Below are 26,363 nucleotides of genomic sequence, written 5' to 3' on the forward strand. Positions count from 1 at the left end.
AGGTTGACTGAAGAACCACACATTTAATGTAGATTTAGCATTTATTAAAAAACACTTAATTTTTCTTCCAGTTTATGTTATTTTTATAGACAAAATTCTAAGTGAATACAAATAAGGGCAATGAAAAAGAATGGGGGGAAGGAATATAATTTAAAAAGAAGCAACGGGACTGAGTGTGTAGTTCAGTGGTTCAACACTTGCCCAGCATGCACAAGCCCTGCATTCCATCCTTAACACTGAAGAAGAAGCAACAGTAGTAAAATGACCAGTAAAACACTTTTCCCCATACTCTTTTTTAAAAAATATTTTTAGTTGTAGATGGACACATTACCTTTATTTTACTTAGTTAGTTTTTTTATGTAGTGCCGGGGAACAAACTCAGTGAGGCAAGAACTCCACCATTAAGCCACAACCCAGCCCCTCCCCAAACCCTTAAGAGGAACAGTTTTCTCCTTTAGGAAGAGATCTTCAGCTAAAGGATTACTATTCTGAAGTTTAAAAAAAAAAAAAAAATTCAATGAAACACTGGACTCAAGCTAACTCTACTTATTGAAAGTAAATAAATCAACCTAAAATGATACAGACTATTTTTCATATACAAATATGATGCTGCTGACCTATCATCAATAGCAAATATTGCTTGGAATTCTATTATTGTTATTATTACTTTGTTTTGTTTATTGAGAACCATCTACATTCTTCCTGATCCTGCTTAGAACCAAGAAGATTGGTTTTTGACTCAGCTGGCCAAAACAATGAGAAGTGCCATTCCAATTTTCAGTTAAATTGAAAAGGAAAATTTACAATTTACACACTAAAATATAATATTTCCAAGTATCCCTTGTTAAGTTGTTCCTTCTTCAATCCTTCACTACATGCCAGGCCTGCTTTATTCTGAGGTGCTTCTGTACACACTGTGTGCATTGAGAAGACAGGAGATAAGAAAGGAGATTAGCAAGGCATAATCACTAACAACAGTTCCTTTTTCTGCCTCCCAAGCATCTCATTTCCAAAAATACAAAGGTACTCAGATGGGTTAAATTTTATATTAGAACTAATTTCCAGCAATATGCTGAGCCTAATGATCTCCAGAGTTTCCTTCCAGTTCTCACTCCTGGGATTCTGCTCCTTTCATCTTTCCCTTCTTTGCTGCAACCTTGAGAACTGGTCATTTACTATGAAGAGTTTAGCTTTCAGAGTCAAGGTGTCATGTTCAGGCCTAAAGGCTTCATCAGCAGCAACAAGGAATCATACTGCAGACAGCCAGTTTTAAGCACATCCTTTCCAAAGGTTCCATCTGAATTACCCCATACATCTAGATCTTCATGGCAGCATGATGGATTCCCAAAAGACTTGGAAGAAGGAAAGTTCAAGGTGGCATCACTATGGCTTTCAGAGTAAGTCACAATATGTGAGAGAAATGGGGAAATAGGAATATAGATTGAATACGAACCCAAGGAATTATACTTGATTTTATGAGGTATGACATTGACATTTTGTTTTATAAGAAAATGTCCATAATTTTTTGAGTTGCATACACAGAAGTAATTAGGAGTAAAAAGTCATGATGTCTGAGATCTGCAGAGCTGCTCAAACGCTTCAATGAAAAGAAAAAAAAAGGAAGACAGATGAGGCAAGTACTACAAAATCTTGATAATTACTGTGTGTGTGTGTGTGTGTGTGTGTGTGTGTGTGTAGGAATAACTATTCGATCTTTATATATACTTGAAATCTTTCATATCAAAAGAACTTAAAAAACTTCCCATTACTTACCCATTTTAGAATTATGTTATTTCTAGATGATATAAGTGTAACTATTTTAAAACTACTTGAATATATTAGTATTTTTGTTTTTCAGCATTTTGGTTTTCAGAAAGGATTTCCTCCTGGGCTGGTTATTTAAAATAGACTCTCTAAGAGTTTTTCCAGGGTTCTATGGATTTTAGTTCCATATATCAAAACACACACTTAACACGCAAGTTAACAGCTTCAATTAAAAATAAATCAACACACAAAGTCATTCAGGCAAGAAGAAAGTCAAATCACAACATTTAACCCCCGATTATCTGTCACTCAGGGTTTGTTAATGGCAACCCCTGATTCTAATTATCACCTCTGCAATTTTACTTTAGAACATAGACAAGAAAAGTGCCACTTATAACTGGAAAGTTATAAAATAGAAAAACTTAAAAATCCAGCTTCCCCTTGTGTACCACCTCCATTGGTAGAACAAAGGTTGGAGGACCAACAGGAGGCTCAACATTTGTCAGGTCTTTGTACAAACAGGATGATGTACATTAACCATACAACTGATTAGCAGAAGCTCTGAAAAGCCAGAGCAGTCAGAACTACTGGTATCAAATTACTTCAGACACACAGATCAAACCCACATGATTTTTTTGGTAACATCTTTAGTTTCCACACAGCTTAATGATGATTTTATCATGTAAACAAGGATGATTTGATCATGTAAAATAAGTGCTAATAAATTCCTCTTTATACAAGACTGAACATAAGTCTAAAACATCAGGGAATTATATATCCCTTGAGTTGAAGAAAATGAGACAAGTGGCCAATAAATTATGGTACCATCAGGAATTATTTTTAAAAATCAGTCACTTTAACCATACATCATAGGGTTAATAAAGATGTCACTTTGGTTTAATAATTCATAGATATATAGTGTTGTATACTAAAAACAAATACTTGGGTAACATGCTTCAGACACCACATACAGTATCTAAATTAGTATGTTCAGGAAATTTTGGCTGCTAAGAATTGTGTTCTAATTCATCAAATAATCATGATTCATGCATAGCATAGAGGATAGTTCTTAGTTACTAAAATAATCCATTAATTAGCACACAGATTACCTTTTAATTTCTTTATATTTCTAGTATGTCAAAGATTAAAACCTGTTTTTTATCAAATACTTCAAACATATAGAAAATAGAAAAATAGAAAAATCCATTACCTTGCCATCCAGATTTAATAAATACCAGCATCTGATATATTTGAGTTTTTAAAAGAAGCATTATAAATGTAAACAGTTTTTTCTAGTTCCTTGATTCAGCCTTCTCACAAGTGCTCTATCTACTCTTCTACTTTATTCAAAACTTTCCCAACTTTTCATACCCCTGTTCTTATACTTTGTCTCACAAACCTATCCTCTATTATTTCACAGAAATGTCTTCAAAAATCTATACTCCCATGACCACTTCTTTTCTCTTATTTATTTTCTAGCCTACTGCAACCTATCTTCTGTCCACTGAACTCCTATTCAATTCCAAAACTTCATAAACCCAAGAATGCTTTTCAGGTTTTCTATTACTGGACCACTCAGCAACTTATAACAGACTCAGAGAGCTGGGTGTTGCCAGCCTGAAAGTTTTCAGAATTGCAAATTATCATCTTTCAATAATAGGGATCTCTTTTCAACATTGGAGATTTACTGCTCTGACTGTGCTGGCCCAGAAGTGTGGAGAAAAATGACATGTGTGGAAGTTAGTGGGCCAGTACCAAAAAGAAAGGAACTGGAGGCAGAAAGAAGGCTTGCTTTCAGCAACAGCAAAGAAAAGCAGAATTACAAGCCAGGAAATATAGTTATAAAAACTCTGAACAATATTAGGATATGAATATACATTTATGGGATTTAGGTTAAAATAAAACATCTAACATATGGTTTAAAAAAACCCTCTGGAAGATCCCAAATCATTTTATATATATATTTACACACACACACACACACACACACACACACACACACACACACATTTTATTCTATTCTATTCTATTCTCAGACAAAGAGACTAAAGGATATATACCAAAATGTTAATGATTAAATCATTAACTAATGATTAAATCTCTAAATGTGAAGATTATGGATCGTTTTTATGTTCTTTTTAATATTTATTTTGTTAATCTTATACAACAAACATACATTTTTTTTAACAAGAAAAATGTCATGTTTTTATTTTTTTTAAGGACAAAGACCTACATGCCTGTCTTTCAGGGTAACAAAGAGGGTGTTGCTAAGGAGATGCAGCTCCACAGAACACTTGGAGAAAATCTGAGAGAATGTGTGGGTGTTGGCAGCTTGAAAGAGGGAAAGTAAAGCAGGCTGGGTGCATGGGGCCCAATCTTGGGAAAGAAGGTATCTCAGAGGAACCAGTTTGGCTTGCAACAATGTATTAAGGACCTGCTGTTCCCCTGGGCCTTCCAGTCAGCCACTGAGTCCTTTTCAGTTTCCCCATAAGATTCTGCTAAAATCCACTACAGATCTATATCCCACACTACCCTGGCGCCACCGGGCACCCTAATGATGTCCTTATTTACTGGTTCCCTGACTTCCACTTCACTAGTATTCTAAACACAGTGAGCATCTGAGAATATTTTAAGAATATGTGGGAGTGCTGGGGTTGTGGCTCAGTGGCAGAAGCACTTGCCTGGCATACGTGATGCACTGGGTTCGATCCTCAGCACCACATAAAAACGAATAAATAAAATAAAGGTATTATGTCCATCTACAACTAAAAAAAATTAAGGAAAAAAAAAAAAAGAATAGTTGGAACAGGACACTCTAAACTTTCAAATGTCTACAACCCTCTGTTGACCTTTACAAACTCCACTTCCCAGTCCAGACACTAGGCTCAAGTAAATGAGATACTTGTATTTCCCCTGAGCATCCCATACTAACTTTGTGCCTTTGTCTGTACTCGTCCTGCAACCCAGAACATGCTTCCATCCTAGGATCTGCCTGGCAAATTCTTATTTACCCTTTGTGTCTAGCTCAAATGAAAAATCCTTGATAATGTACTACTAGTCAACAGACTGTTCCCTCCTCTGGATGCCTTATTTATTATGGATGTACCATTTTACAGCATTTCTTATTGGAATTATTATTAAAACATACATCTACCCTATGTTTAAAGCCAGGAACTATACAAATCCCTGAGCATCTAGAACAGTGCCCAGACACACAATAGATATTCAATAAATATTTGATAAACTAATGAAATAATATATTTGTTTGCACTACATATTTTTATAAATATCTCAAAAATATCCTTTAGGAGCTGAAAAACAGGCACTAACTGATTCTAGTACTCTCCAACCTCTGTACTGGGCCTTGCACATGCTAGGTAGGCGCTCTACCACTGACCCATCTGCAGCCCTGACACTGTGTTCTCTGAATGAAACCAATTCAAAGTTTAAGAACAAACTTAAAAAAAAAAAAAAAAAAAGTAAAGAATAGGTCAAATATATACTTGCAAATTGTAAGATTTCTGCCATTGTTATAGCTAAGAATATCAGAACTATATCAATTTGGAATTAGCAACCTAGTCAAATAAAAATTTGAGGAATACATGTTATGGAGGGGTTTTTGTTTTTCTTTCCCACAATGGTGGTGGTAGTAGACAACTGTTACAATGTAAAGTATTTAGAATACTTATCTTCTCTTCAGAATCAATTTTAATAAGAATGGCTAATAATCAGAGAGCATGGGAAATTTAAGGGTAACTACAAATAGAATTGGCACATAATTCTCCTTTCCACAAATTTTAATTTGTGTTAGTGCCTGCCTATATATGGCCTACCTGAGCTAAAGTAGGAATTGAATTTTGGCCAGTCTGAGTCTGCATATGAGCAGATTCTCTCTCTGCCACAGAATCAGTTATACTTCCATCCTGCCGGGATTCAATTGTTTCCATGGTCATTTGTCTGAAAAGACAATAAAAAGGAAGAAGCATTAAGACTCCATCTGAAGTATCAGGAAATACTCAGTGCTGTTTTTACTTAGCTTTCTGATATTCATTTCTGACAGCCAATCATCCTGTTGTGCTGGTTTTTTCCCCCTCTTTCAAGAAATTGGTTCAGTAGCAGAATTTTAACTCACCAAACTTAAGGGCACATTCTCTGCCCAATGGATAACAATGGAACCAAGGGAATGCATTTTATGGAAATTAGCTTATTTTAAAAATTAAAAGTCTTAAAGACTCCCTGATAATTATTTTGGGCTTTCTATTTAGTATGAAAGAGTGATAACACTAGATTTTTCCACTTTACATAGAAAGTATAAATATCCTATGAGTTTCAAAGTCTAACATAACTGATTTATAATATGGTGTGGAAAATTACTCATTTTCTAAGTTAAACGTGTCATAACAATGTGTCTTGCTTTGTCAGCAAGTAGTTTCTGACAAACAAGCCTCCCAAACAAACTGAATCAGTGAGGACTAACCACTTTCCTCCAGTTCCCCAGTTATTTAAAGAGAAGAATCTAATTTTTCCAGGAAAAACTTCTGACATGATTTTAGTTTGCTTCTGAATTCAATTTAACGGTTTCTATGTAGAGTCTAGAAGGTAAACCGTATAATAACAAATTTTATTTTATTAAGAAAAATGTAACTGCTAGGGAGATAGCTCAGTTGGCAGAGTGCTTGCCTTGTAAGCACAAGGTCCTGGGTTCAATCCCCAGCACCACAAAAAAAAAAAAAAAAAAAAAAAAAAAAACGAAGAAGAAAGAAAGAAAAATATAGCAGTGGGGAAGAGAAGGAACTGCAGTCTGTAAAAATAAAAGTAAATTTAATAAAAAGAAAAATGTAAAATGCAAGCAAAATAAATTAAAAATTTTAAACTTACAGAACTATTCTCTGCTGCCATATCTTTTTAAATGTCAATAGTATGATGCATTTTTTTCACCTAAGTAGTCTAAATATATATTTAAAAAGTATGAAGCCTTCTTAGGACATTGAATTAAAATATTCAAACTGTTTTTTCCAGATTTAGTTAGTTACCAGATCCTTCATCTACTGTCTTTCATTTACTACCTTCATTTGCATATCAGTAAGCATTACCTGAAGCTAGTCTTCCACTCTCAAACCTGTCTCTTATAGCCTATGCTACAGTCATTTTAATACTTACAACTGACCATGACAATTTGCAGGAATTATGCCAAAATAAAAACCTATACCCAATGGTGGAAAAAAATGTATGTCCCTTAATACTCTCCAATTCCTTTACCTCTTTTCTTATTATTTCCTGGCATGACCTCTCCAGTTCTGGGTACATATAAGTTCTCAACATGCATAAAATGCTAATTCCTACTGTTCTATTTTTGCTAATATGAGTAGCTCCCAAGGAGAATGCTTCATGAGTTTTGTAGGATACAAAAGGTATTACCTATGAAAGGAGGGTTTTTGTTTTTTGTTTATTTTACTGGTGCTAGAGAGCAAACTCAGGGCCTCATACATATTACCCAAGCACTCTACCACTGAGTTACATCCCTAGCCCTCAAAATGCTTTAACTCTAGAGTTTAAAGGTTTCTCTATCCCTCCCTCTCTCCCCTTCCCCCCACTCCTCTCGTTCTCTCTCTCTCTTTCTCTCCCTTTAAACCCAGGAGCTCTCTACAAATGAGCAACATAGCCAGCACTTTTTTTTTTTTTTTTTTTTTGAGACAGGGTCTGGCTAAGTTGCTAAGGTTGGCCTCCAATTTTCACTCCTCTTGCCTCAGCTTCCTGTGTCACTGGAATTACAAGTGTGCACTATGGCCCCATCTAAGAGTTTCATTTCAGTAAGAACATCTCAGAAGTGTGAACATGCTAGAGTGCCTTGAGAAAGGTAGAGGGTGAAGAGCAGCATTTACCAAAAGTATCGCACCCCAAAAAACTCTTTGTCCATAAAGCATACCCTTATAGGAGTATTTTGGCAACAATCTAAGAAATGTACTATTTTTACAACTTTGTTAAAAGCTCTATTAAGATTCAGCCAACACTTGATTCTCAACTCCAAAATTACATATTAAAAGGTCTTGCCGAGTAAACTCCATTCATTCGACATCCTCTATATAATAGGCTCTATGTACAAAAGTGGCTAAGTTGTGGACCTTGTCCTAAAGGAATTAATTTACTAGATGGTCCTTGATTTCTCAAAGTCCTTGGATAAGCTGCATTAGAATTAACCAAATTATTTGTTTTTAAAAATGCATATTTCTATGCTCAACCCCAAACTTACTTAATCAAACTTCCTGGGGAAATCTAATTTTTTTATGTCCACGTGATTCCAACAAGTAAGAGAATCACTTAGCTTATTGGTAATAAGCTAAGTAATGCATATTAAAATGCTTAAACTGGGTAAAGCCTGTTATGCAGCATGAAATGCTTAGGAAAACAGGCAGGAATGATGAAGTCTACCTGAGGATGGGGCCACACAAGTTGTATACAGAAGAACATTTCACCAAGTGGAAAAGGACAGATAGGTATGACAGTAAGGAAAGTCTAGATTTTGGGGAACAGAATAGCTGACTGGAATAAAAAAAATTGGGTGACAGGTGAGGAACACTAATTAGACTCACCAGGGAGGAGACAAAGTAGGACTGGTAGAAGTAGGCTAGACAGGGTGGATGGAACCAGATAGGAATACCTTTTATTGATTTAGGAAAAAAAAATTCCTACTTTAGAAGCCTCCTCTACTCTAGGTCCTTCAATATCTACAGTCAGTCTATATTGTATAAAGTGTCAACTATGTGGTATCAACATAGAATTCAATTAAGGACCAAACAATACAAAAAAAGTTGCGTGTTTTAAAAAAGAAACAAAAATTTGCCCTTTAATAGGCAAAACAAATTGTTCAAAGTCCATATACTAAAACTTCTAAAAACAATGAGAACCTCCTATGGTTCATGCATAACTCATTTCAAATAAAACTCTCATTTATCTGATTTTTAACTAGAGCGGATATAAGAAGTAACAGTTGACAATGAGAAGGGGAAAATTATAGGGCATATAATTAATGGATCAAGAATTCCAACTCTGTGACTGTGGCACTTTGAGTCCATGTAAGATAAAATTGTTTCATAGTCCTTTTTTTTTTTTGGTACCAGAAAGTAAACTCACTGAGCTACATCCCAACCCTTTTTTCGGGGGGGGGAACTGCGTCTCACTAACTTGCTAATTTAAGGCCTCACTAAGTTGCTGAAAACTTGCCATCCTCTTGCCTCAGTCTCCTGATCCTGATTGGCTGGGATTATAGGTATGTGCCACCACAACCAGCTGCCTAGTTCTTTATACTCAAGAAATTGAAGGATGTGAGTTACCATATAATAATTTATATTTGCAATAACTATCTTTTTTCTATTAAAAAAAAGTTTTAAAATATGTTCTAATTAGTTATTATACCTGACAGAATGCATTTTGACACACTGTATACAAATGGAGTACAACTTCTCATTCCTCTGGCTGTTCATGGTGCAGAGTCACACCAGTAGTGTAATCATACATGTATATAGGGTAATAATGTCTGTCTCATTCTACCATCCTTGCAATAACTATCTTGAATAATCAAGAATATGTTAGCCCAGCATGGTGGGGCATACTTGCAATCCCAGCAACTTAGGAGGCTAAAGCAAGAGAATTCCAAGTTCGAGGCCAGCCTTGGCAACTTAGTGAGAACCTATCTCAAAAATAGAGGTGAGGATGTTCCTTGGAGATACAATACCCCTGGGTTCATCCCTAGTACCACACACACACACTTACACATAAGCTAATAAAGCTTAGTTTACTTTAAGGGCAGGGTGGTACACATAATAGAATCTAAGACAATTACCATCAAAAAATAAGTTTTAGTGCTTAAGAAGATAAAGTTAGACTATTCAGGACTCATTTTTTCAGATTTAATAAAAGACTATAATTTATCAAGCAGATTTCAAATGTTTGACACATGAAAATGTTTTCATATATACTATCTCATGTACTCACCTTAATTATCACCTTGAGTATGTCCCAGAATTCAATCTTTTGCTCTATGCTCTGCCTTTTTTTCAACCTACATAATATAATTTCTTAAATCCCAAATGCAGGTAATTATCAAATTTGTATTTATGCATACCTTCCTCCTGTTGAGTTTCTCAAAACTGGTGTTTTCACAACACCTATCTCTTCCCTTATATTCCTTACCATGCTTTTAAGCTCCAAAACTAGAATCATGTTCCATGTCAGAACCAGATCAACTAAAAAAATACAAACCCCCTCAAAGTTAAACATTAACCAAATCAGGATGCAAAGAGACCTCAAGCTTCCTAGTGAATAAATGCAGAAATGGAAGGTCAGCAGCCATGCCAATTCATCTTCCTTAGAAGACTACCACTTGTACTAATTCTTTACAACCTACTACCCCAGCGATGAACCACACAGTTAAATTGCTGCTCTTCACAATTGCTGCCATCTACTGTGAAGATTATAAATCACAGTCATGAGTCTCTTTCTAAGTCATGACTAAACTGTGATGCCCCAAGCACCTATGCCAGAATCACATCCATTAACACTTCACATTCCATCACTGTCCAAGATACAAGTTCCTCCATATTTCATCTTCACTTTCATAACTAGTGCTTTATTCCTCCCCCATAACAATCCCTCACTACTTCTCTTCTCCCATACCATTGTAATGTACTATCTAGAACTTCCAAAGGCCCCTTACAGTCATCTCAAGAGGGAACTGCTCAACCTCCATACTCGGGATCAGAATGTTGACTTTGGCTTCCACTGTGGACTTGTTTCCTCATTACTGCTTCCCAGCAGTTCCTCCTTTACTCCCTTATAACACCCTATCCCACTAAGACTCAAAGTAGTCAGTTGTGCTATCTTGTACCTATCCATATAATAATCATCATCTTTTACTCACTTCCAGAATATAAACTGGAGACTTTGGTCCCTAACTGAGAAGTCTTCCTCTACACCATTCTGGGTATGTTCAACATTCAAATGAAGGATTCATCCCTCTCACTCTGATGCCTCAAATCAATGACTCTCTATGTCACTTCAGTCATCTATTCAAATGACTGGTGACACTGGACCTTGTCAGTGGGCAAAACTGTTCCAGTCCTGAAATAATTAATTTCAACATTCCACTCTCACTACAACTTCCTATCTTTATAGCTTATGCCCTTCATCCATTATTCCTTCCACACCTGTTATTCTACCACATTAAGAGCTCCAGACAACTTCCTCCCTTTCCATTCTCTTCCTTTCTTCCTTTCTCTCTGTATTCAGCTAGCATGATTTCTCATTTTAACTACTATTTCCCAGATCCCTAAATTATCTTGTCCCTTATCTTCTTGCTGTATCTTAGGAAATACCAATATGGGTAAAATTAACTGTCACCTGTATCCCTGCACCAAGAATGGTCCATAGTAATTAATAAAATTATAAAACAATATTATTGAAGCTAATGAATTGGTGGTTTTCAACTTCAAATGGGTAGTAATCTTGCTAAGCTTCCCTAGTCGGCTTAATCTCTCACTGTCCACAACTATTTCATATTTTCTCTCTCTTCTCAAATCCCTGAATTTACCTAATTATACTTAAAATAATATTTTGTCTCCTGACTGTAATCAGAACCCCCTCAACTTCCCTGCCACCAAATCAACAGTTACATCAACATCCTCCATTTTTCCTTGGCTCCTGCTTCCTTCCCACTCTAAAATTTCTGTATCTATTCTTTGGATCACATGCCCTTTTTGCTCTCTTCTGGTGCATCATACTATAAATTATCCTCTCACCTCACTAGTGGTTTCCTCCTGTAAGACTGAAGTACCTTCAAATACATATCTGCACACACACATACCCCACATTCACAAATTCAATGGACCAGAAGTCTTTTTATAGCTATCCCTCTGAACCTCTCTTCTACCTCTCCCTGCTGACCTACTTCAAAGAACTACCAATGCTCTCTCCATTTCTTCAATTCCTACCTCCTGCTGGACAACCCCACACTTGCCTCTGCCTCTCTAAAAACTCTCTTAAAAACATAACTCATTTGTCACTGAATTCAATTCAATAGAACATTTTAAGTTCTATGTTGTTTGGTCCCTCAGCAGCATTAAACTGTTAACATCTTCCTTCTTTTTTCTCGCTTTCTTTTTAAAAATTTTTTTTGTTTCAATTAGTTATGCATGACAGTAGAATGCACTTTGATACATCATATATAATGGAGTATAATTTTTCATTCTTCTGGTTATACTTGATGTAGAATACCACCAGTCATATAGTTATATATGTACACAGGATAACAATGTCTGATTCATTCTACTATTCTTCCTACCTCCATACCTCCTCCCTTCCCTTCAATCCCCTCTACCTAATCTAAAGTAACTCTATTCTTCCCTAGTAGCCCCTCACACTGTGAATTAATATCTGCTTATCAGAGAAAATATTCAGCTTTTGTTTTTTGGGGATTGGTTTACTTTGCTTAACATGATATTCTCCAGGCCCATCCATTTACCAATGCCATAATTTCATTCTTCTTTAAGGCTCAGTAATATTCCATCATATATATATATACTACATTTTTTTTTATCCATTCATCTGTTGAAGGCATCTAGGTTGGTTCCATAGTTTAGCTATTGTTAATTGAGCTGCTATAAATATTGGACATCTTCCTTCTTGAACTCTATCTTGATGTCCTTAGATTGCATTTTCCTGTTCTTATCAAATCTCCGACAATTACTCTACAAGTTTCTTTGCCTTCCCTTACTTGATGTTAATCCTTCAATCTTTAGGGATCTGTCTAGTTTTCTTGGCTTTCAAATCTCTCCCTGGTTAATATCATTCATTTATTTGGATTTAAATACTAGTTTTAAACCTATCGTTCTTAAATTTACATCTCTAGCTCAGTGGTCTTTCCTGAATTCCAAAATTAAAATGTCTGTTTAACATTTCCACATGCAGATGTTTCGCAGGTGCCTCAAAATCAGTGAATCCAAAACTCTTCTTCCTGAACACACATTCTATCTCCTGTGTTTCCTCTCTCAGGAAAGGGGACCCCACCACCCAGAAAACTGAGTGTCATCCCTGAAACTTCCTCCTTTTTATTCCCTAAAGTTTTATCAGCAGATACAACAATTCTACTTTCTGAAGAAAAATTAAGTCCCCTTTCTTACTCCTTTCCCACTGCCACTATTTTATCTCCTGATTTCTTTCTTTAGAAAGATAATTATCTTTCTAAAACACACACACACACACACACACACATATTTTTGCAGTGCTGGGGATTATGGATTGTGCATGTGAAGCAAGTACTCTACGAACTGAGCTATATCCCTAGCCCTAAAACATATATTTTTAATTAAAACACTTCTCTGCTTAAAACTTCAGAAGTGCTATAATGACTACAGGATAAAATCCAAACTTCTTTTAATCATCACTGCCATTAATTGAGTATTTGCCATGTGGTAAATGCTTAGGAGTTTTGGTCCTCAACAACTCTATTAAATCATATGATTAGTTCTTCTTTTAGAGATGAGGAAAAGGAGACCTAAGGAGGTTAAGAATCTGATCTTATGATAGGGGCATAAAGTGACATAGCCAGATTTTGAACCAAAGTCTTTTTCCATATGGAATTGGATCAGACCAAATGCCATTCAATTCCTTTCACAATATGACTCCAATTTTTTTTTTTTTTTTTTTTTTTTGGTGGAGCTGGGGATTGAACCCAGGGCCTTATGCTTGAGAGGTAAGCACTCAACTGAACTACATCCCCAGCCCCCCATTTTATTTTCATAGCCTCATATCCAGTCATTCAATTCCTTCCCACACTCTGCATTCTATTCTCCTAATAAGTCATTTTTTTCAAATATACATCTTATTCCCCCAGTTCTAATCATTGACATGTTACCTGCTTTCTTCCTGGAATGGCCTTCATCCCTTCTTTGTCCAACAGGCAAATTCCTTCTATTTTTTTTTTTTTTTTTTTTTGGCTTAGTCCAAGACACATCTTTCAAAAGCCTATTCCAATAGCCCTGGGTAGAATTAGTTACTCTTCTGAGTTCCCAATGCATTTCATGTAATACTTCCATTACAGCACTTGCCTAGCGTATACTTTTGTTAGCACAGTACACTGGTATGAACATAAGAATGGAAATCACATCTGAGATTTGCATGTATGCCCAGTGCATAGTAAAGTACCTACATAAGTGTTAAGTAAAATAATAAATCAATTACTCTGCAACTGTCAGATGGTACTACAAAGATAAAAATAAACTTAAGGAAGATTAAGGTACTTCTGTAGGTCACTTATTAGGGAGCATCAGAGGGGATGAAAAAGGAGATTTTTTGACATGACTTCAGGGTTCCTCTTACAGTCAGTGCCCTGAGTATTCCAGTTTAGATAACACTTTATAATAATGATGTGCTTTTAGTATGCTGCAACTTATCATAATCTTCATTCAGATATGCTTTGTTGTTCACACTGGACATACAGACTCCAATTTCACCCAATTTGTTGTATTTTAGAACACCTTGTATGGTGCTCAGATGCTAAAATCAGTTTATTTTAAGATAAGTTCAACTCTAGCTATTTAAAATACATATCCTATTATTTTCAATCAAATTTATTGTGCTAGTATATATCAAACTGCTCTTCAGAACAACCTCCTAAACCCACTGAAAATCAAGCCCAAGACAGGACTCAGGGACCAATATTCAACATATAAAAGTGTTCTAGGCACAGTGGTGCACTCCTGAAATCCTAGTAACTGCAGAGGTTGAGGCAGAAAGATTGCAAGTTCAAGTGCAGCCTGGATAACTTAGTGAGACCATCTCAAAATAAAAAAATAAAAAAGGCTATAGATGTAGCTCAGGGGTATAGCACCCCTGGGTTCAATTTCTATTTCAAAAAAATTTTTTTCTTAAATGCATAACATGGGTTAAACACTGTGATAAACATGTTTTCTTTCTTTCTTTCTTTTTTTTTTTTTTTTAGACACTGGTCCTGCTAAATTGCCCAGTCCTCCCACCTTGACCAAGTATCTGGGTTCATGTCACCCAGCCTGGCTTTATCAGGCATTTTCAAACAATATCTCAGGAGGCAATATAAGACCCAGAACTCGGTTATAAATGATGAACATACAACATTAACATTTGCAAATCAGTCTTAACTGTTCCAAGAAAAATTAATTTACAGAGTGTAAGAAAAGATCTATTATAATTTTTCATTGGATACTTTATGCTAAATGTACCAAAATTGAAGAGATGCAACATAGAATTATACTGGCCAAAATCTCACTTTCTATAACAGCAGAGTAATCTTTAAATTAATAAATTATACAATTTTTAAAATCTTAAACAAAATATCAGAGGGGAAAGGACCAATTAGCAATTATAAATTATAAATTTCTAAGAATACTTAGAAATAAAATAAAAGAAATTATAAAATATACAAAAGTTCATTAAGTATTATAACTAACATCAAGTAGAATACTGGCAAACATTTAGTTCCACAATTTTAAAAAACAGGTAAGAATTTGCTAAAACGGGCATTTTAAACTTGAACTTGCAATTCTTCCACCTCAGCAATATTCTTTCCTTATGAGTTAAATATCTCTTCTGATATCTCTCTCCTTTGTTGGAAAAGCAAATATCCCAACCTGTTTGAATATACTGAGATCCAATTTAATAAATGGTTAAAATAAATTTTTTTAAACAACATTCTCCATTATTACTAGTTTAAAAGATTTCCAGGGAGAACTACTTTCTAGGGGTAGAATTTTATTTGTTATCCTGCTGTCTTCTATGACTTATTCTCTTATTTTTTTAGAACTATAAAAGAACATCTATACCATACAGTAATAACTCCCCAAAATACTAAGGTACAACAATAATGTACTATTTGTACAGTGTAATACAAAATAGGTAGACAACTATAACATACTTTGAAGAAGGAATATACTCATACAAATATTTATAATTACAGAAACCAAAGCAATTAATCATGAAAGCAATTTAGGCAAGTCTACATATCCATAACAAATATGTAAGCAGGAGGGAAAAAGCAAAAACATTTTAAAGGAATGCTATCAGTACCTGGGAATGTGATTGTTTCTTTGTACCAGGGACTAAATCCAGCAGAACTTTACCACTGAGCTACATCCCCAAACTTTTTTTAATTTTTAATTTTGAGACAGAGTCTCACCAAGTTGATTAGGGCCATGCTAAGTTGCTGAGGCTGGCCTCCAGGAAAGTGGTTTTTAAAGAGTTAGAAGCAAAGAAGGGAAAGGAAAACACAGGACAAAAAAAAAAGTAAGTGAAAAATAAGAAACAGGCAGTTTATTAGTTATAATTAATGTGTTCAATTAACTAACAAACTTCTAAAATCTCAGGTGTTTTCAATTTTTAAAGACAAATTACATGGCACTGCAACTATATTACCTTTGCAAAAACTTTTCCACTTTTAAAGAGTCCATTTGGTAAAGGAAAGATTACTAAAGTTGTTTCTAGTCTCTATTTTTAAATAGCTTTACAAAAATGTCATAGAAAATTTATTTTCTCTTTAGAGCTAAACCCAACTGATGAAACAGAACATTTTGAAACTACCAAAAAAAAAAAACTTGAAAAATTCTGAATAGAAAAAAAAATTCTGAATAGATTACTATAAAAATTGGTAGAGCCAGGTGAGGTGCATGCCGATAATCCCAGAAACTCAGGAGGCTGAGGTGGGAGAATCCCAAGATTAAAGGCAGCCTCTGCAATTTACTGAAACTTAGTAAGAGCCTGTCTCAAAATAAAATAAAAAGGGCCAGGAATGTGGCTCAGTGGTTAGCAACCCAGGTTCAATCCATAGTACCAAAAAAAAAAAAAGGTAATAAAGGGAAAATACTGTTTAAAAAATTTGGTAGAGATTTTCTTCTGTTTCACAAAGTTAGCCACAAGTAGTCTAAGGGCAAGAAAGAGGACTAAAGCTCTTGAGATTCCTCTGATTCTACAATTCCACTAAATTGCCTACATCCTTATCAATGATCTATTTTCTAACTGGAAAGGATCCTAGCACTCAGAAAAAGTCAAATGTGAATATTTACTTATATGTACATATTTATAATCACTCTGTGTATATAATAGATATATACCATATGCACACACACATGTATGTACATATTTATTGTTATTCATTATTTTAACTTTTAGCTAAGTAGAAACTTCAAAAAAAAAAAAAAAAAAAACAGAAAAACATCCACCTACCTTACATTTGTCTTAATATATTTTTTCCTGCCACATTTGTTCATTATTAAGACATTTGCAATCAATGCTTTGCTCCTCTGTTTTCTTCTTTATTTATCCTGCAGTAAAATTATAATGTTGAATTGGGAGATCATAACATTTATTTTTTAAAAAACTAAAAACTCTTAAAACTAGGCCAGGAATATTCAAATTTCTATAAAACTAAAAAGTAAAGACAACTGGAAATAACTTTGGATCTTTTTCAATCCTATTATTTATTTTTCTTATCTTCCTGGGGGGTGGGAATCCACAAAATTTAAACAATGTGCTATTTTCAGATTATTTCTACAGAAAAGAAAGCCATGCAGCTTCCAGATCTAAAACATTTAAGTGTATTAAGTTCAGTTATCAGCTCCATTTATTGTTTGTTTGCTTATGTTTTGTATTGCTGGGGATCAGCTCTGTTTTTTAAAAGGTAATGATCACCTAATAAACAATGTATTCATCATTTTCTTAAATTTAACTCAATTGCAACAAACTTTCCAACCATTTTTTCACTAATTCAAACTTCAGTTTTGTCAAAGATTTTTAATTCTAAACAAAATAACAACAGTTCATTCAAATCTTCTGATAGCCTTCATCAACTTCAAAAAGCTGGTTGAGACACTATTAATTAAGCCTCACTTTTTTAAACAATATCTTCTTAAATATATATATAAACACACACACGCACACTTTTTTTTAGTTGTATGTGGCCACAATATCTTTATTTAATTTTATGTGGTACTGAGGATTGAACGCAGTGCCTCACATGTGCTTGAGGCAAGGACTCTACCACTGAGCTCCCACACTTATATTTCATATATGTATTTATTTATTTTGGCTGGGGACTGAACCTAGTCTAGGCAAGTACTGTACCACTGAGCTGTATACTCAGCCCCCAAACATGTATCTGACCTGCAGAATGATGTAAGACTGCCAAAGACAAAAAGAGTATCTGGGAATCTTTGCTTTTTTCAGAGTCAGAAAGTACAGTTATGACCATCCCTCAGTACTTTGAAGATGCCTATGACAGCAACAAGCAGTGCTCTATCATGGACATGATGCTTTCAGACTTTGCTCCAAGTGGTTTTCTCTAAAATAGTGTTATACCCTTCCAATTCTGAAACAGCAGACAACACTAAGGTACTAAAGCAATGGTTACTGTTGCCACCTTCTGTTGGCACCCTAGCAAAGGGACAAGAAAAGTTAGAGGACATTTTAACCAGTCTACCCACAATGCAAACAATAAAAAGCAAGAATGGTGCCATTCCCTATTAACCCTATTCTCTATTATATTATGCTAGCATTTTACCTGGAGACATCTTAAAAGTTGTATAACCAAGAGGGTAAGGATCATTTATTTATTAAACAAATAACCAGCACCCACTATGTACCAGGCTCTTAAGCACTGGTAAACAGTGGGACATACTGCTCTCCAAGAGGCTGCAATCTAAAAAGGGAAACAGACTTGTAAACAAAGAATAGTGATAATATCATCTGAGCAATAATGATCACAGCACCACTTAACAGAGAAATAACTACTAATCTGTACATTTCTCTTGGAATATTTTTAGTTTTATTTTATCTGTAATACATTCTTATAGTTCAAAAAATTAAAAAACAGAAAAAGGTACTCAGTGAAGTCCAGAAACAGCTACCCACTTCTTCCCAGAGGTGACCAGCATTGAAGAAAGTACCAGCTTCCTGCCACCCCAGCCACAGAGTGTCAAAAGGGGAGAAAAACTGGCCTCATATAGAATAATGATAAGATAAAAGCGATCCTGACTCTGGATTGCCAGATAAATATTTCAACTACTAAGAAGTCATCAGTGGTTGACTACCTATTGTCAAATCTAAAAAATTGCTTTTTAATCCCCATCTTGACATCTCTACAGCATTTCCTACTCCCCCAAATTTTCTTCTTTTTCTTTCTTTTTTTTATTTTTGTTACTTTTTCAGTTCTGGGGATTGAACCAGGGCCTCATTCCTGCTAGGAAAGCACTCTAAATTAGATCTCCAACTGGTTTTTGTTTGTTTGTTTGTTTTTGGTTTTCGTTTTTTTGAGATAGGGGCTCACTAAATTGCCCAGGCTGGCTTTGAACTTGCTTGGATTGTCCTGGCTCAGCTTCCAAAGCACCTGGGATTATAGATGTGTGCTGCCATGTCCAGTTTTCTTCAATTCTTTATGACATCACTTTCATGTTTTTCTTCCAAATTACTTAGCCCTTTGTTCAGTCTTCTGGTATTCCCAGGCTTCAAGGCACAAGGATCTCCTCCAGGTTATTCTCCCTGGACCACTTCATCTTCATTTAAATGACTCTCAAATTTCAGTTCAAGCCTCCACATCTCTGCTGAGCTCTAAACCCACAATCTGCCTATCAGATCTCTCTTAATGGCCTGCTCACAGATCTTTAGAACTAAAATGTTCAAAACTAAACTAAACCTCCCTCTTCCTGCAAATCTCCTCTTGCGGTACTTAGTTATCTCAGTGACTGACATCACCATTAGCCCAACCCCCATCTCCAGGAGACCTAGCCTCTATTTACGACCCACTTCCCTTGTGCCCAATTCCTGAGGTGGCAAGGTGGCCTAATGGTAATAGTACAGTAGTAAAGTGGTATATAGAACACTGGCATACAGAGGTTGATCTCAGTGTGAACTTGAGTTCTATCATTTTTTTGATATGTAACTTTAGACAATTATTTAACATTTCCATATTACTTCCTGTCAGATCATGTGATGAAAAAGCACATTAATGAATGCAAAATGTCTAGCTGTATGTGGAAATATTAGAACATCAGTTTACTACCTCTTAAATGTCTCTTGATTCTGCTTCTTTCTCTCCCACCTCACTGCCACTGCTCTAGTTTTGACTAATTTCTTGATATGATTAAAGCAATAACGGCCTCCTTATAAATATACAGTCTCTCCCTATAATTACTTCACCTCACTCAAAACCTCTTCTCATCCTCTTGTAATCTTGCACTCCACTTGACCACAACACTGCATTTGAAACACAAATCCAAACATGTTATTTCCTCACTTAAAATCCTCCAATGGTTCCCCCTGACTTAAGAATCCAAAGTTCTAAGCATTCTCATTTGAGGCACTTAAGAAGAGACTTTCTATAATACAGTTTGTCGTAAAAGTATTCAGATTTTAAGGCACTTTGTTGTTGTATCATGTTTCCCAGGTTCAAAATCACTTTGTATGGATTTGTAAAGCTGGGGTCCCAGTTTATTTGATTATAATCTAACCATACTTTGAAAAACTCAACTGCTTCTTATACTAGTGATCTCATGCCAAATCTGGTTTTAATGTCTTAAAAACATGTTCTTATTGGATAGACAGAACTGAATCCAGCACCCTATGCCCCATCCCCACCAACTGGTTAAGAGCTCAAATGTCCTAATATGTTCTCTTGATTGGCTTATAGAATATAAAATATTCTACTTAGCCTAAAACATGCCCTTTGAATGAATTTATAATCATGCTTCAGCATAGTCTGAGGAGTTTATTTATTTATTTTTTGACACAGGATCCCCAATTAATGTTGCCTAAGTTGCCCAGTCTGGCTTCAACTAGTGATTCTCCTTCCTCAGTCTCCCAGATATCTGGAACTACAGGCACACACCACAGTCCCCAGTCTGGGGTTTTAATTTGGGGGGAGGACTAAGTTGTTTAGGGTCTCACTTGTGTGTTGAGGCTGGCTTTGAACTCCTACTTCAGCTTCCTGAGCCACTGAGGTTTTAATTTTTAAGCAGATCTCTTTACAGCTAAAACCACAAACAATTCTGATGTACTAACCTTTATTGATACCAATTTTCTTTTTTTTTTTTTTTGAGGGACTGAGGATTAAACCCAGGGTCCCACACATACTAGGCAAGAGCTCTACCACCAAGTTACATCCCCAGCCCTCTACCAATTTTCTACACAAATAGTTTAAAAATCCTATCTGCCAAGGGACTCTTGAGATTATCTTTTAGAGCAGACAGAGATTTTTTAAATTAATTTCTTACAGTTAAATAATGTATATATTAGGTGAGAAAATTTAGTTAAAATTTTGTCTGGGTATGGATTTTTGTGCTGCATTTGGTGGGCAGCCACCTATCATACTGATAAAAACTTTCTTTCATATATTAGGATTGATTACAAAAATAACATTTGGCATTCACCTTACTTTTCACCAGGATATTGATTTTTTCAACTTCTGCATTAACAGTTTCAGTTAATTTCATTGTTAGCCATCAAACTTTAACATATAACTGTCTATCCAAATTATACTTAAAATATGCTAATCAGAGTAAAGATAGTATTAAATTTATACTTGGGTTTGACCACATACTGTACTATGGTTAATTGCATTAATTATAATGTAACTTTCTGAAAAATTAGGTATACATAAGAAACTGTTGGGTAATATTACTACAATATGAACACTTACCTAACCAGTTTCACCTCACCATCCAATTCTCTGTATTAACCAATGTTCTCCATTCCTTTTATAAAAATTGGTCTAGTTAATTACTACCTCTCTAGTGTGCCAGTGCTTCTATTCCTACCAGCAGGGATGTTGCTTTCCAAGTTGTGTTTATCACCAAACCTGAGTATACAAGCTATACTTGTTGCAATTTTGGAATTGTATAAAGAGATGAAACAATTTTAAAACAGAACTGCTCCTCTGAAAGCTAAGTTGAATGCCTTGCAAATGGTACTAAAGAAAAAAAAAAAACTAAACAGTTTTTGGACTAGATATTACAGTTGTAGATAACTATAATATTACAAAAATGAAGAGTTCTTTATGAGATGCTTATAAAAACAATCTAAGTTCTTGTTCCACTTTTGAAAACCCAAAAATAGGATCTGCAAAGTAAGCACTACTGAGATGGTATTTGCAAGAAAGTTTAAAATTAAAAAAAAAAAAAAGATGGAAAAAAATCCAAAACACTGCAATTAGCACAGCCAAAGGAAAAATAAAAAATGTGGAATAAAAGGCAATGTACCTTTTAACAGAAACTGGAAGAAAAGAAAAACAGAGGAAAGCACAATCTGTTTCTTTAGTTCTGAAACAAAGTAAGCTTTAGTTCTTCAAGTAGATCTTCACAGGTTAACTATAATTTAAGTAGCAACAGTAAGTAGGATTGAAAGATAAGGGAGAACATGAAGCCCACACGTAAGCTGATTCATCTCAACCAAGTCAATTAAAAAGCTGGGAGAAGGTGGAACTAGATAGAAGAGAGAAGTAATTATATTATAAACAGCCATGTATCTGAAATTAACAGGCATGAGTCTGTGGTCATCATGAATTTTGGGTGAATGAAATGAATACAGGAAAAATGAGATGGGAGTAACAGAAAATCATGCCACTTTTAAAGTGTCATACTCTTTGTGAAAGCAAGTTACAGTAACGTTGAAATAAAAATCTGTACACTTACATGTAAAAAGTCAGGAAGAATACTCATAATATTCCAAACATTTGTAAAATAATGTCTCTAATATTTCAAACATGAATTATGCATAATCAGGAGGCTTTCTAATATAGATTCAAAACTACTCCAGTTTAATTGCTTGAGATACCTGGGTTATTTTTGTTTTGTTTTGTTTCTGCAGTACTGAGGATTGAACCCATAGCAAGTGCTCTTCAACTGACCTACATTCCCAGACCTTTTATTTTTTAAGACAGTGCCTTGCTAAATTGCCCAGGATGACCTCAAACTTGTAATCCTCCTGCCTCAGACTCCTAAGTATCTTGAATTGGAGGACATGTGCCACCACACCCAGCTGAGATACCTGTTGTTTTTGTTTTTTTGTTTTTTTGTTTTTTGTTTTTTGAGAAATCTTAACTTTCATTAAAATTATTTATGGCTATTCATTGAACAGCAATATCAGAAACTGAGCAGGAATTGAAAAAATGAAATTCAACTAATTATGGCCCATCTCACCCTTCAACTTAACCTCCCCCACAGTGCTGGAATCGATCCTAGGGCCTAACACTGGCTAGGCAAGTACTTACCACTCAATTGTATCCCCAGTCCCTTCCCCCAACTCCACCCTTCAAGTACTCCTGACTACCACACCACTTCACAAAAGAAAACAAAATTTTAAAATTCTGGGGAAAGTTACTTGACCAGGCTCACTGTAAGGTTTTTCTTTTTAATAGCATGCTTCTTGACTGCACTAAGTACATTTCAAGACACTTATCAACAGTAAGTGCAAAGGCACTGACTACTAATTAGTAAATCAGGATAAGTAGATAAGATACTTAAATTAGCTAAAGTTCAGAGAAAAGAATTTCAACATTTCAATTCACCTAGAGTGGTCCTATCTGGAACAAAATTGGCTTCTTTATAAGTGCAGAAGCACATCTAAATTAATTTAACTCCTCCAGCATAGTCCAGTGGCACAACCTAATCCCAGCTACTGAGGAAGAGCAGGAGGATTCCAAGTTCCAGGCCAGCCTGTAGTGAGAACCTAAGATTTTAAAAACTTAAAAGGGCTGGGATGTAGCTCAGGTGGTAGAGTGCCCCTGGGTTCAATCCCTAGTGTGGGGGAGCCACCGTGAGAGGGGAGAACCAATGGTTCTAAAACTGATCTAAAAAATAAAGACTCTGAATTTTAAGCTGTTGTTTGTGTTGTTCAGTTTTATTTTAAGAAGTCATTGCAATGGGACAGAATATTGAGAGTTTTCCAGTAGGCTACCTACTTCAACAGTTACCCTGGCCCAATACTTGTAGAGAATATCAAACTAGGGGAAACAAGATCAGAAATACATGTTTATATTGGTAAAGATTCAGTCAGGATTTCTTATGTACGTTAATAATCTAAAATTCTCCCCTCATTTTCATGAAAGATTTATTGGAAAACAAGATTTTATATTTTAATCATGCAGTGACTTGCCTCAGTAGGAAACCAGAATACATAATGATGTCTGGGGTTTGTTAAAATTCACCTGTAGAGGCAAATTTCATTAATTTTCTAGGACAAGGCAAAAACAGACTAAAAAATTCCTGTGTTTATACAGTCAATAAAAATTTATTCATATACTCTTACAAAAATATGTACACAAAACATCACTGTAATTACAACTTTAACACTACCAAAATGATTCCATGCAAACCAAGTCACTGGGAAAGATTTGTTACATTGGTCTATTTACAGATTCACCAAAATAATGTAATTATCAATACTTAATAAGACAATGCATAGTGTTTACTCATCCAGGATCAAAATAATTTGAATACCTTTTCCAAAGTAATGTTTAGATCAATAAGTAGTTTCTTTAAACATCAGTTTCAATACTCAGCATTTATTGGCCAAAACATTTTTTGACATTGTGTTTCATTCGGGGAAAACAGTATTTCAAGATTTAAAGACTACCAGTAACCTAGGAAGGGAAACAAGTTTGTTATCCAAAAAGAGGTTCAAGACTAGAAAAAAAAAAAAAAGTGGTACCCAAGGGAAAAAACATAGAATATGAATCATGAATGTAATCTAATACACTGGACCTCTATCACTATGCATCTAAGTTTTTGTTTCAATGGAAGATGGTTGCACTTCCATCCTCCCCGCAGTTAAAGGAAGAAACTTTATTAGTTAACTAAGTAAGCTGCATAGTTTATGCGGAGCTCTTTCAGTTTTAGTCAGACTTTCAGGCTGGTCGTGTAATACAATTTTTTTTAAAATTCTGATTACACACCTATAGTGCTTTACTGAGCGGATGCGGGAAACGTCCAGGCGATTTCAATTCAAGCCTAGGTATCTGATACACGTGTAATCGGCAACAGGCTAAGAACTATGTGGAATAATATGTTTACAACCTATTCAGAGGTTCTGGGAACTAGATGGCCCTAAAAAGGCAAAAATCAAAGAATGACACCGCGATCCTGTATGAGCTGTCACTTATTCCATCTCTGCCCTTATTTGATCTCATCAGCTCTATCGTGTCTGGGGGACGAACATGACTCAACAGTAAGGTCCCCCCGACCCACGTTTAGAAGAAATGGATCTCGTTAATTTATATCTTAACTGCATAGATAACTGGGACAAAGGTGCCACCAATCGTCGGCTGCGGTAAATAAAACCAACGTCCTTCCTTCTCGTTTCCTTTTTCCTGTCAAAGACAGAAATGTACTCAGAGGCGTAGGGCTTTTTTTCGAGTCAGGCTTTTCCAACTTGTACCCAGCTCGGGAGGGATCGGGAGGGTGCGGAGGCGGGCGGCCCGCACTCCCGGCGGGCGGCAGAAGGGAGGCGGGCGGCTAGTCGAGGCGGGCGGGGAAGCCGGAGGACCGCGTCCTCAGGCGCTCGCCGCCGACCCGGGGTCCTGTCGTCCGGCTCGGCCCGGCCCCGCCCCACTCCTGCGCCGCCTCCCGCGCCGCGTCGCCGGCTCCTGGTCTCCGGGCCCTGCCGGCGCGCCACTTACCCGCCGCGATGGGGTTTACGTAGCGGACCTCGTCACTGATTACGGACGCGAGGAGGTGGAGACCGCCAAGCCCGACCGCCGCTCAAGAGCGGCGCCGCCGCCCAGCAACCCGGCGCCGGCGCCGGCCGCGGCCCCACGTCGCCCCCACGTCAGCTCTGATGCGGCAGCCGCGGCCTCCCAGCCGAGTCCGGACCAAAAGTAGCGCAGCAGCGGACAGAACCGCGTCCACGAGCCCCGCCCTCCCCTCCCCCACTCTGCGACCGCCTCCCCGGGGACGCCCCGAGGGGGGGGAAAAAAAATCCAGACTCGAACTCTGCCCCCTGCCGGCCGTCAGCGGGAGTGCAGCACTGACAATCCAACAATTAAATGGAACGGGGGGCGGGGGAAGGAGCGAGTAGGGGGCGGGGCTTCATAGGTGAGAGGAGGGACGGGTCGGGAGGTGGGGCCTGGAGGAGGGGCTAACTTGGGTGGGTTGGGAGCGGGGTTGTAAACCGGAAGCTGCCTTCTCCGCGCGTGCGCCGAAAAGCCAATTAATTGCAAACCGGGATAACGGCTTCGGTTTGAGTTCTCGCCTCGATTCCTTCTCAATGGGCCAGCTGAGGCAGCTTCAACACCTGGTTACCGTCAGCGAGTTTGGCAGCTCGGTGACGGCAGGAGGCACACGCTGTGGACCGCCCGGGATACCCCACTGTCCTAACCACTGGCCAGACGTCCCTGTACCGTGCCTCTTGGCGTTCTTTGTTGGCTGCCCTAGTCCCAGCTGACGCTGCTCCCCGTAACCATGTCTGTGTCAGAGTCGCGGAGAAACAGCGACAGTCGTCACGTACCCGTGAAGGAGGATAGTAAGGCCTTTTGATAACAAGCAAACCAAAACCGCCTGTAAGGAGGAGGATTTAATTTTCATCCGACCGAA

General features: G+C 36.7%; 1 protein-coding gene across 21 annotated transcripts in view; it reads right to left on the reverse strand.

Annotated features, from left to right (window-relative positions):
* Positions 1-25,668, reverse strand: part of Crem (cAMP responsive element modulator) — a 73,991-nt gene extending 48,323 nt beyond the window's left edge. For 10 of the 21 annotated variants that reach the window (XM_047521641.1, XM_047521639.1, XM_047521634.1 and 7 more), the window contains exons 1-3: positions 25,451-25,668; positions 17,011-17,108; positions 5,598-5,721 (exon numbers count right to left, since the gene is read on the reverse strand). In XM_047521641.1, the coding sequence (XP_047377597.1) occupies positions 5,598-5,721; positions 17,011-17,054 (168 nt within the window). In that variant the 5' untranslated portion in view covers positions 17,055-17,108; positions 25,451-25,668. Of the gene's footprint in view, positions 1-5,597; positions 5,722-17,010; positions 17,109-25,450 lie in introns of those variants that run through there. The other 11 variants (XM_047521625.1, XM_047521623.1, XM_047521633.1 and 8 more) reach the window with 8 other exon arrangements.
* Between the last annotated feature and the right edge of the window lie 695 nt (positions 25,669-26,363).

This window comes from Sciurus carolinensis, chromosome 12, assembly GCF_902686445.1.
Source record: "Sciurus carolinensis chromosome 12, mSciCar1.2, whole genome shotgun sequence".
Lineage (NCBI taxonomy): Eukaryota > Metazoa > Chordata > Mammalia > Rodentia > Sciuridae > Sciurus > Sciurus carolinensis.